At 41.1% G+C, this 12880-nt stretch overlaps 1 protein-coding gene across 2 annotated transcripts in view; it reads left to right on the top strand.

Annotated features, from left to right (window-relative positions):
• Positions 1 to 905: 905 nt before the first annotated feature.
• The window catches only part of PPP1CB (protein phosphatase 1 catalytic subunit beta), a 28581-nt gene continuing 16606 nt past the window's right edge, over positions 906 to 12880 (top strand). The window contains exons 1-4 of one of the 2 annotated variants that reach the window (XM_070428923.1): positions 906 to 923; positions 1136 to 1269; positions 9990 to 10121; positions 12587 to 12817. In XM_070428923.1, the coding sequence (XP_070285024.1) occupies positions 1218 to 1269; positions 9990 to 10121; positions 12587 to 12817 (415 nt within the window). In that variant the 5' untranslated portion in view covers positions 906 to 923; positions 1136 to 1217. Of the gene's footprint in view, positions 988 to 1135; positions 1270 to 9989; positions 10122 to 12586; positions 12818 to 12880 lie in introns of both variants that reach the window. The other variant, XM_070428922.1, reaches the window with a different exon arrangement.

Consider the following 12880-nt stretch of genomic DNA (forward strand, 5'->3'; position numbering starts at 1 on the left):
CTGTTTAACAACTGGCTTGCAAAAACCCTGAAAGTTTAACCATTGGCTCTCATGAGAGTGTAAGCTGGCTCCAGCACACCACCAGATAAAGGCCCACTGGTCTGGGAGTCCCAGCTAATAGTTTGCCCTTGGGTTTGTTAGAAAGGGATCCTAGAAAACCAAGAGCAGGATCCCTTTTCTCCGTCTTGCCACATGTTCAAAAAGCGTGGGGGGCAGTTTCCTGCATGCAATCAGCAGCACTACCTGGTCCCCTCCTCCAAAGCCTGCTAGTCTCCAGGCCTGGGCACCCCAGAGGGCTTCTGGCCCCGCGGGCTGGCCGAGGCAATGTCTCCTACGCCACCGGCAGCCTTCTCCCGTCTCTGCCTCCTCGCGGCTAGTGGACTGATGACCGCCCCTCTGCCCGCAGGCCGCGGCTCACACCGAGGCCAAGAGGCTCCTCCGGGGCCGCATCCACCGCACGAGGCTTCTCTCTTCTCGGTACCCACCCACTCTCGCGCCTTATGATGGTGGCTCCAACTGCCTCTATTGCTGCTGCTCAGACATGGGTAATGCATTCCGCGTTTCTCCGTTAACGGAAACATGAGGAATTGTTTGCAAAACCAGGGAATGGAGCCAAGAAAAGGAACGCGAGGCGGGAAGGGCACAACAACAAACAGTATCTGCGCAGCGCCCGGGCCTGGGCGGCTGGGAAGCGGGAAGGTCAGGGCCGCCTCCGCGCCGCCAACCCCGGGAGCCTCCGGGGCGCCTGCGCCGCCGCGGCGATTCAGCGCAGCGGGCGCGGCGGCGGGGAGCCGACTCCAGTGCGGCTGCGCGAGGGCCGGGAGGCGCGGGTGGCCGCGGAGGGGAGCGCCGTGCGCCTGCGCGGGGCTGCGTGGCGCGGAGCGGGGCCGGGCCGTGCGGAGTCGGGCCCGTCGGAGGCGCTGGTGAGCTTTGCGGATCTGGGCGGTGCCGCGGAGGACGAGGCGGCGCTGGGTCTGACGCGGCCCGGTTTGTGGGGGCCCCGCGGGTTTATTTATTTATTTACCGTGTGTGCCTCCGAGTGCGCGCGCTGCACTGCTTGGTGGGGAGGGGGCGGGGGGAGGGCCGGGGGCCGGTGGGAGCCGGAACCGGGGTCCAAACGCCGCGTGACTTGTAGGTGAGGGAACGCCGAGCGGTCGCCGCCGCCGCCGAGAAGCCCGGGTTCCGGCCGCCGGGAAGGAGCGTCTGGTGCCGACAAGATGGCGGACGGGGAGCTGAACGTGGACAGTCTCATCACCCGGCTGCTGGAGGGTGAGTGCGGGGCTGCGGCCGCGGGGAGGGGCGCCTCGCTAAGGCCTCACGTCCCTGCGCTGCGGGAACCCAGGGGACCCTCCTTCCCCGCCCCGAGGCGGCCGCGGTGGAGGGGCGAAGGGGCGGCTTGGCCGGGGGCAGCGGCCTCGGGGAGCGCGGCCCGCGGGCGGCTGGGCAAGAGGCGCTGTCGCCGCGGGGGGCCGGGCCGGGCGGGCGGACGGACGGGCAGTGTCCCCGCGGTCCTTCGGGGAGCCGCACGGCGGGCGCCGGCCTGGGGTGCGGGGAGCCAGGGTGCTGCTGGGTGACCCCCAGGAGGGGCCGGGAGGCGTGCGCCCGCATTGTGCGTCCGCGGAACGTGCATTTCTGGGCTCTTTTTGTGCTTTGCCCTTGGCTGCCTCGAATTCTAGTTCCGGAGTAAATTTTATGAAAACCTTCTGGAGACGATGGTTTGACCTGTTCTGCATTTTTATATGATGCTATACTATAGGAAGGACTCTTTAAGGAGAGGGTAACAACGGGAGCGGAATCTCTCCCATTTATTATTTTGCTTTAAAAAAATAGTAAAGAGGTGTTTGAGCGAGTTAAAGATGCTCGCAAGAAAAATGGGATATGCAGGCACGTTTGCTGAAGGTGTTAGCTTGCGGGTTTGAGGATTTGGTTTCTGCACAAACTTAGGAAGGGTCTATTGTACGGCCTCTCCTGTGTTACGAGGTATTTACAGCTTTTGAAGTTTCGGACCCTTCCGTTTTGGTTGAATAGTTTCACGTTGGGGTGGGGGTCGAAGGAAAGTGAAGAGGCGGAGAGGCCAGAATGTCATTCACAGCTCGTCGCGGGCTCCTCCCAGTGAATCCCTCTCCCATGAAATTTGCGTCATCACTAATTGCTTCATGAATAAATGTATATATAGAGAGAGAAAATAAGCCTTAAAAAAAAAAAAGAGTTCTTTCTGCCAGAAACCGCCGAAGGATTGTTATTTGCTTTCTGATTACCTGAAGGTAATTGTTTGATACAGTGAAGCAATATACTTACATTTGGAAAATCATCGGAGGTTGTGTGATGATTTTGGGGGGGAAGGGGGGCGCTAGTTCCTTTCTTTTCTTTTAAACCATTGTCGGTACATCATCGGTTCTGTGTACTGGTGGTGTAACAAACGACAGTATTATTTGCTCCAGATGTGAAAGCTTCCAGCCATCTAAGACCGAATAAGCAGCAAAGTTTTCCCAGGAACTCTTTCTTATTTACCTTTTCCTTTACCGCCAACTTATTCCTGGGAGGCCCCCTGGTGCCTGCAGTTAGTGTTCACCTCCTAAGACTTTGTGTGGACGTGAACATCTTGCCGAGTGAGACATTTGCTTTGAGAGAAATTGCATATTGTAATCGTGTGTTGTTCTAAGAGAGAAATATGGCTCTTTAAAATGTTTAATATGTTAATTTGGACGGAAGTTTCGTTTAGGCCCACATCTGTTTTTGTGTATTTTAAATTCAGCTTGTAAATTTAAATAATTTTAAAATCTGATGTTTGTATCTCAACTTCACTTTTAATTTCCATATGCTTGCTTTATAGGCATAAAACAAAGTAGACTTACATGTTTTTAAATGTTTGATCTGGAACCTTTTAAGGCAAATGCACCTTTTTATCATTATAGGTAATTAAGAATCTTTACTAGTGGATTATTCAAGGTTATTTTTATTTTTTTTATTCAAGGTTATTGGAAAAAAGATATGGTGTGAAAAATGGAATGAGTGAATGATTCCATTTATTTTTGTGAGTTCAAGTTACATAAACGTTTGGTTTTGGTTTTGGATGATCATTTTTCTTTAATTGGTGAGAGTTCTAGTCCAAGACATTTTCCCCTTTTTAAATGACCAAACATTGACCTGCTTTGTGCCAGTCACCAGGAATCCAAAGAAAAACACAGTTTCTTCACTCAAGAAACTCCTAATACAAACAAGTGATTTGGGCGTTTTTTTAGCCGCCTCTCTGTTCATGTTCATCACACCCATCAGTAAAGAATTTCATTACTTGCTTCTTAATCCAGGAAAGTATATTTAGTTTGTTTGACAGTGCCTCCCTGAGATTTTTAAATTCTCCAGGCTCCTCTTCTCCTTTCCCCTTCCAAAATCTAGACCCATTAAAAAACATCCAAAACAGACTTGGATTTTCTTAAGCAATTACTTTTATCTTCAAGTAAACATTTTTGTGTTTGCCTTGTTTTTCAGTGGTGTCACATGATAGTTGAATTTAACGCAGATTTTCAAGTGATGGTATTTTTGTTTGTCTTTAATCCTCATCCGAGTTTATGTTTTCTAGATTTTCAGAGAGAGAGAGGAAGAGGGGGGAGGGAGAGAGAGAGAGAAATGAACGGTTGCCCCTTGTATGCACCTTGACCAGGGATCGAACCCACAGCCTAGGTATGTGCCCTGGCTAGGAATCAAACCCGAAACCTTTTGGTGTTCAGGATGATGCTCCAACCAACTGAGCCACCCAGGATGGTATTTTGTAAATGCTATCTAGCAGCATAGCTACTTTTAGGTTTGGGCGTGGGTTTTTTGTATTACATGAACATATAAGTTAACATTTGACACAATTTCTCTACATGGTGGTGGTGGGGATCAGCAGGACTTGATCTTGTTTTTAAAATGTTGATTGGAGTTCCACAATATTCTTGATTTTTTTCTTTTTTTATTATATTAAATTGCCAATCAGCGAAATAGATTAATGAAACCACACATTAATCCTCCCTTTTTTACTCAGCTATAATTCACATACCATACAGTTCACCTATTTGAAGTGTATAATTCAGTGATTTTTTTTACTATGTTCACAGAGTTGCACAGCCAACTTTATATTTTATTTATTTATATTTTTGAATATATTTTTATTGATTTCAGAGAGGAAGGGAGAGGGAGAGAGAGAAACATCAATGGTGAGGGAGAATCATTGATTGGCTGCCTCCTGCAGGCCCCACAGTGGGGATGGAGCCTGCAACCCCCGGCATGTGCCCTGACCAGGAATCAAACCATGATCTCCTGGTTGATAAGTCAATGCCCAACCGCTGAGCATCACCAGCAGGGCAGCACAGCCAACTTTAGAATGTTTCCACCCTCAGGCACAACCCTGTTCCCATTAGCCAACACTTTTTTTTTTCTTCACCCCCCCTTTCCCCCTCTCCCCACACTAGATAGCCGCTAAATCTATTTTCTGTCGAGATTGTGCCTATTCTGGATGTTTGATATAAATGAAAGTGTATAGTATGTGGTATTTTGTGATTGACTTCTTTTAATGTTTTAAAAGTTTACCCATGTTATAGCACAGTATTTCATTCCTTTTATGGATGAATACTTCATTGTATAAAATAACTAATTGTATCTGTTCATTCATCACTTGAGTTGTTTTCCCTTTTTGGCTATTGTGAGTAATACTGCCATGAATATTCGTGTACAAGTTTTTGTGGGGTCATGTTTTCAGTTCCCTTGAGTATGTAACTAGGAGCGGAATTGCTGGATCATATGGTAACTCCATATTTAACCTTTTTCGGATCTGCCAGACTGTTTAAAGCAGCGGTTCTCAACCTGTGGGTCGTGACCCTTTGGGGGTCGAACGACCCTTTCACAGGGGTCGCCTAAGACCATCGGAAAACACATACATAATTATATATTGTTTTTGTGATTAATCACTATGCTTTAATTATGTTCAATTTATAACAATGAAAATACATCCTGCATATCAGATATTTACATTGCGATTCATAACAGTAGCAAAATTACAGTTATGAAGTAGCAACGAAAATAATTTTATCGTTGGGGGTCACCACAACATGAGGAAGGAACTGTATTAAAGGGTCGAGGCATTAGGAAGGTTGAGAATCACTGGTTTAAAGCCTTTTTTTTCTGAGTAAATTGTTTAATTACGACCCAGTAGTCTAAAGGTTAGGCAGTTTGAAGTAAGTGTTAAGTTGCTTGTGGCAGCCTCAGCTTCTGCAGAGAAAGTGTGTATAGATCCAAAGCCAAGTCTGTTAGAAAAGAGTAGGTTGGGGAGCACGGGGGATCATCTGAGGGATACTTTCTTCTCTTGCTCCTTGGATGAGAAGCTAGAGAGGAGGCATAAAGGGTGGTACAGGTTTTAACTGATTCAGAAATTTGGAGTGTTTGTTTTCCCATTAGTTACTTCCAGTAGGTGAGGGAAAGTTTGACAGTTTGAATAGCCCAGAAGTGTTTCTGTTTCGTTATTTAAGGAGAGCTGGAGCTTTTCTGGTAAATTTCTAAATCCAAGATTAGGATTTAGACATCAATTTACATTTGAGTCTAAAGACAGGTTATATTAAGATTTAGGATTAGTAAGTTGTATCTGATAGGCTTTTTTCTCTCATATCTTATTCTCCACATTTATTGTTTAACAGGGTATCCATCCCAATAACAGGCATTCTTAACTCTAACTGAAGTAAAATAATGTAGGTGTATAAGAATGTCAAGATATTTAGAAATAAATACAAAATGTCATTAAGTGTTTCTGAAACAAAGGTTATCCTGGAAGTCTTGGGATTGGGGTATAGGGATGCTAAGAGAAATGGTTTGTAACTGTCAGGAAGCTTAGCAGTGATGTGGTGGAATCTTCTGTTTTTGCGTGGATACAAATTTTTATAACCTCAGGCAGTAATCACTGCTCCTCTACCTGCTGTAAATAGCTATTTCACAGCTTATTCTTCCTGGAAAAATGGAGGATCAGAGAAGATAGGAGAAAGAGATAAATGCCATAATTCTTGCTTCTGGTACACCTTCCATATTCCCCCAGACTAAATTGATTACCTTTGAAGTCTTGGTTATTAGTAGGTGAAAAGTATTTTTTTTATACTTCAGTCTCTGAAATATGCCATACAACAGAGACTTTCTATCTGTTGGATAAAATCAAAATGCTTAAATGGAAATAAAGTCTTTATTCCACAATTAAGGGTAGAAGACTAAAAGTGCACACACTGATTCTGAAGATAAAGAAGTAGAAATAATTAGTAGCTAGTCCTTTCCTAGTTGAAGGGTAAGTTCAGTTTCTGGTATAAGTGGGTACTTGTTATATAGTAGAAAAAGTAGTTAAAGGGCAGTGACAATTGTCCTTATCCTGTCTCTGCACTGTTCACATGTGTAACAGTGATTTCTGAGGGTATACATAACCTTCCTGAAAATCACTGGCTTCGGGACTCTCCCTTCCCAAATTTACCCACATTTGTGCAAGGACAAGGAGAGGTATTTATACTATGTGCATAATCTAGTGGGAACATTGTTGTTGGCTCTTCATTTGTGCTGACACTGTATAATTTGGAGGTTTTGGCACAGTTTTTTTTTTCCACTATAAAGGAATTCTATCCCTAGAATGTTCATCAGAATATCCTCGAGATCCCAACCTGTCAATTACAGGTTGACCAAGACATTTTCTTGGCTTGTCTAACACTATTTTTACTTTTCCCCTAATCCTACCCCCTATGTTCAAGATTTAGAGAAATCAAAGTTACTTTTCATAATAAGTTTAAGGACATCTATTAAATATTGTGGGCATTCCTTAACATATACCAAAAATAGACAAGTGGTAATTTCTTAACAGTTTATTCATTGATCTATCTTGTACTTTAAATGGGTCTTACACATGACTTTGTAATATGCATTGGTCATTTGGAGAATACTGGTTAAACTGAATTATGTAGATGTTCAAATGTACTCACACCTTCTGTGATATCAAAGAAATCACATTTGTTAATATTATAACAAGATATTAGAAGAGTCCTTAAGTATGGAGAAGCCATCAGGTTCGTGGTGCTGGATAAAAGGTTTCCCAAATTTTAATTTTCACTTGAAAGCTTGAAATGTAACATTAGCAAAAATGCTGTCAGTTGTTTTCCTTGTAATGACAAACACACTTTGTTTTCAAGAGTACCTGTTAAATATCTAAGTGTGAATAACCATAGTTTGTCATTATCTGTTAAATATCTAAATGTGAATAACCATAGTGTGTCAGTTGTGCTTTCTAGTAAAAAAGATGTTCTGTGGGTGTTGGAGGGGAGTGGCTAGATCAGCTTCAAACTAAGATAGTCACATGAGTGCTTTTCTTGGAGACAGCTATTGTACTTTGGTATGCAGCAGAAATGCTTTATGGGTACTTCCCCTTTCATCATACTGAATATGAAAAAGATGTATACTCAGTTGTGGAGATGTAATAAAATTGTTTCCACTGCCTCATTAAGGGCATTCTTAAGTGAATCTGGGCTTTTTTATGTTTACTAAAAGTGCATGGCAGTAAACACACTAGTGACTACAATAGTACAGTTAGCACTGATTTGGTTTGTGCTGGGTACCAGCAGTTTTAACAACCATTGCTTTTACATGGTGCAGATGTCAACACAATGAAAAAGGAGTCACACTTTGAGAACCTTAGGGCTAGGGCACTCCTTCCTGTACTCCTGAATTGTCTAGCCCTCACCTATGTGTGTTACATCGATGTGAGAGAAAGAGAAACAGCGATTGGTTGCTTCCTGTGCATATCCACATCGGGGATTGAACCTGAAACCTGGGTATGTGCTGTGACTGGGAATCAAACCCGCAACCTTTCTGCACATGTGCAGATGCTCAACCAACTGAGTCACACTGGCCAGGGTAGTTACTTTCCTTCTTTACCCTTTTATCATTATCAGCTTATCAGTGTACTTGGAATGATTTTTTAAGATGATTCATAGACCCCTTTGAAAATTCATGAAAGCCAGGGGTCTTGTAAGAAAAATATATATGTTCATGTACATACACAATATTATATACATTTGTGTTTATTATACAGGGCTCCTGAAGGCCACCTGTGGGCTCTGAAACTACATTAATTTTTCCTATCAGACAGACTTCAAGTGCATTGAAATTATGGCAACTGCCTAATTCTTTCACTTAAAACTAAAATTCCACATTTTAGCCAATTGTAAAAATTATGCATTTTTTCTTTTTTTGGCTAAAGGTAGACTTATGTGCAAAATACAGGCTGGGGCAAAAGTAGGTTTATAGTTGTGAGTACACAAACCAGAGTTTATTCTTGTATTATTTTTATTCTGCTTATTTTGTTTTTTAGATATGTATTTATTGCCATTTTATTGTTCATACTTTAACTCCCCCCCCCCCCCCCCTTAAAGAAGGCCCTATAACATTTCATGTAATATTGGTTTGGTGGTGGTGAACTCCTTTTAGCTTTCTCTTGTCTGGGAAGCTCTATATGTCCTTTGATTCTGAATGATAACTTTGCTGGATAGAGTAATCTTGGTTATAGGTTATCTTGTATTATTACTTATTAATTATTGTATTATTTTCCACACAAGTAACTGTAAACTGCTTTTGCTACACCATGTATATTGAAATTAATTGACATTTATCATACAGAAAAAATTTAGGCAATATAAGAAACCTGGATTTAAATGCACTTTGCTGTTGATTCTTATGTATCCTTGAGTGAACCTTTATTGGGTGTGGAAGTAGGGTAGAACCCATTGGAATTAAAATGTTAAAGATGGGGCAGACATGATAGATAGTAGAATTAGTTTTTTTTTCCTTGGCATCCTTTCTATTTTAGAGAAAGTAGGTGTTGATAAGAACTTGCTGGAGAAAGTAGCAGGTGGTTATTGAAAGATAAAATTTAGTCTGGCTGGCATGGGTCAGTGGTTGAGCATAAACCTATGAACCAGAAGGTCATGGTTTAAGTCCCGATCAGAGCACATGCCTGTGCTGTGGGCTCGATCCCAGTGTGGGATGTGCAGGAGGCAACCGATCAATAATTCTCTCTCATTGTTGATGTTTCTAGCTTTCTCTCCCTCTCCCTTCCTCTTTGAAAACAATAAAAATATTTTTTAAAAATGTGTGGACTTAATTGTAAATGGAGGATAGTAGGGGTATATAAAGACATAACCTATGCTTTCCTTATTTAAATGTCTTCTCAGTTAAGATTGAATGGGAGCTAGCAGTATATTTAGAGGTTAAAGAGAAAGTGAGTGAAGAAGGTAATGAAATTATTACAAGCTCAATACATTAGGGCAAATAAGGAACTCCCATGCACCATTTCTCCCCACTCCATCTCAGAAGTTACTGGAAACCATATTATTAATGAATTTTATTTTCTCATTCATGTGAAAAAAGTGTTTTTCTTCATTTAACTAGCTTATAGAATTTTTAATATAATGCCCTGTTATAAACATAATAATGCATTGAAATTTATTAAATATCTGGCAACTTTGAAAATCTGTTTTGTTTTGATCGGAAAATAGAAGTGATAGTTGATAAAATTCTTGGAACTGCTGATAATATTCCAAGAACTGTGTGAAGCTAAATCATCTGACAGCTGCTTTTCCTAATCTTCCTTTCTTCATAGCCACAGCTTCTTAATGATGCTATTTTGGCATTTTATTATTAAATGCAAGACTTTGCTGAGAGAATAGGCCAGACACTCAACAGGTGCTGTCCTGGAAACATTTTAGGGCTGTGAGGCCTCAAGTTAGCCATTGCAGAGCAAAGAGGGCTGCATTTCCATGGTAGCAACTTGCCGAAGCATCAAGAACTAACAAGAATGGAGATAGAAGCAAAAGATCATAGAATAACCTTACTGTTAGTCATAGGACATAACAGGTTTTCTGATAGTTTGCTGCCTGTCAAAGTATTATTCTGTGGATAAATTTTAGAAAACTGACCATTTATTCATTGTTTATCAGTACGAGGATGTCGTCCAGGAAAGATTGTGCAGATGACTGAAGCAGAAGTTCGGGGCTTATGTATCAAGTCTCGGGAGATCTTTCTCAGTCAGCCTATTCTTTTGGAATTGGAAGCACCGCTGAAAATTTGTGGTAAGTAAATGGATAAAGCTGGAAACAATCTCTTTTGAATCTCAGTCTTTCTCCCATATTTACATTGAAGATGATCTAGGGAAAGCATTTTAAAGTTTTTGTATAAAAGAGAAGACTAATAGGTTTTCTTTTATAAAATTCTATAAAAATTGAAACTTTTGCCCTGGCTGGTTTGGCTCAGTAGATAGTGTGTTGGCCTGCAGACCGAAGGGTCCCAGGTTCGATTCCGGTCAGGGGCATGTGCTCGGGTTGCGGGCTTGGTCCCCAGTGGGGACCCGAGTGCAGGAGGCAACCGATCCATGATTTTCTCTCATCACTGATGTTTCTCTCTCTCTCCCTTCCTCTCTGAAGTCAATAAAAATACATATATTTTTAAAAAATTGAAACTTTCATGAAATGACAAGTTACAGACAAAATATTAGCTACATATACAACAGATAAAAAGATCACTGTTCACATTATATAAAAGATTTCTTATAGATAAATAAGGAAAAGCTATACAGTCAAAAAAATAAAAAGAGTCAGATCTTAGAAGAAATTCAGATGGCCAATAAATGTAAGATCCTCAATCTCACTAGTAGTCAGGGAAATGCAATTCAAAACCAAATCCTGAATGATAATCAGATTGAAAAAAATACAAAAACTGATTAATGTTAAAGAAGTGGTGAAATAGGCATGTTGGTGCACAAGTTAAAAAAAAAAAACAGGTACAGAATTAGTGTCAATATGGCAATGTTCATGGTATTCTAGCTTTGTTGTGATCATTTTGACTTATTTTGAAAATTATGTAACTTTACAGTTTGTTCTTTTAACCCTTTGCACTCCGCTGTCCCCTCTCAGGGGACATTGCAGTTTATTAGTGATTACGGGGAATTGAGTTATTTCAACGCAACTTTTTGAGACATGCATGTTTCCCTGAAGTTTTATCTTGAAATGGCACAAGAAATTAAATCAAAATACCGTAAAATTACTAAGATATATACAAGAAATGTCAGCGGGTTTTGTGTCGGATTAAACAATAAACTACATATTCCCGATGTGGGACAAAGAAAACGGAACTGCATTGTGTGTTCTAACAGGAAAACACCTGGTGGCAGGCGTCAAACCACTTATTACTGTCAAACATGCACTAATCAGCCTGCAATGCATATTGGGGAGTGTTACAAAACTTATCATACTGTACAAAATTATAAACAATAAAATATTGTTTTTTTTGCAAATATACATTCCTCGATGTCACCCAATTCATATAAGTCCAATATCATTATAATACGTTACTTGGTTCCAAAATTATACTAAATAATACGAGGGTCTGTAAATGCACGTTTCCGCCGCAAAGTAGCGTCGAGTAGCTGGTAGCCAATGTCCAGAATGGTTCGGAGTGCAAAGGGTTAAGTCTTATAATGGCTTTTGGCCAAAAGCAAAAACTTAAGACCTTAAGTGGAGTAATAACATTTTTACATAGTTCATCTAACAGCAGGAAGTGGTATAAATAATGTATTGTGCTGGCTTTTGGTTTAGTAATACAGTTTTTCTTGGTAGTGGCTATTAGTGATTAAGACATAGTGTTTATGAGCTTAACCATAAGTTTTTGCTCAATCAAGGATTATTTGCTATATGCAGAAATTTATCTGGCCCTGGCCAGTCTGGCTCAATTAGTTGAAGTGTTGTCCCATGCACTGAAGCGTTTGGGGTTCCATTGCCATTTGGGGTGCATGTTTCTCTCTCTCTTTCTCCCCTTCCCTTCCTCTCTCTCTCTAGAATCAATGAAAAATGTATTCTTGGGTGAGGATTTTAAAAAGAATTTATTTTGCATGTTTCTTAGTGATCTACTATTTCTAAGTTCTCGCTATTTGTCTTGCTATTTGGTATAACAATAGGACCTAAGTTAAACTGCCAGATAATAAGATTAACTGTATTAGTTCTCTATTGTTGTATAACAAATCACCCCAAAACCTTATTGCTTAAAACAACATTAATTTATCACCTCACAGTTTTTGTGAGTCGGGATTTTGGACCCAGCCTACCCGGGCCCTCTGGTTCTAGGGCTCTCACAAGACTAGTCAAGGTGTCATGTGGGGCTGTGGTCATTTCGAGGTTCAACTGGGAAAGGATTCGTTCCTTATGTGCTAATGGATTGAGAGCCTCTGTTCTCAATAAGCAGGTGGCCAAAGGCCTTCTTCAGTTCTTTGCCATGTGTGCTTTCCCAGAAGACAGCTGGCTTCATCAAGAGTGAGAGAAAGCAAGAGAGTACAAGCAAGATGGAAGTCACAATCTTTTGTAACAATCTCAGATGTGATAGCCCCTCTTACTTTTGCTATATCCTCTTTATTTGAAGCAAGACACTACAGCTCACATTCAAGGGGAGAGGATTACACAAGGGAGTAAACATGAGGAATCATTTCATAGAAGGTGATTGTACAACAGTAACCAAATTTTCTAAAGCTGACCTTTTCTCTTTTTAGGAGATATTCATGGACAGTATACAGATTTACTGCGATTATTTGAATATGGAGGCTTTCCACCAGAAGCCAACTATCTTTTCTTAGGAGATTATGTGGACAGAGGAAAGCAGTCTTTGGAAACCATTTGTTTGCTATTGGCTTATAAAATCAAATATCCAGAGAACTTCTTTCTCTTGAGAGGAAACCATGAGTGTGCTAGTATCAATCGTATTTATGGATTCTATGATGAATGTAAGTAAAAATAAAAACCTATTTTTTATTAATGGAAAAAGTCCCTAATAATTTTCTACTTTA

The sequence above is a fragment of the Myotis yumanensis genome, unplaced genomic scaffold (genome assembly GCF_028538775.1).
Source record: "Myotis yumanensis isolate MYYU_CA2020_CCGP unplaced genomic scaffold, mMyoYum1.0.hap1 SCAF_11, whole genome shotgun sequence".
Classification (NCBI taxonomy): Eukaryota; Metazoa; Chordata; class Mammalia; order Chiroptera; family Vespertilionidae; genus Myotis; species Myotis yumanensis.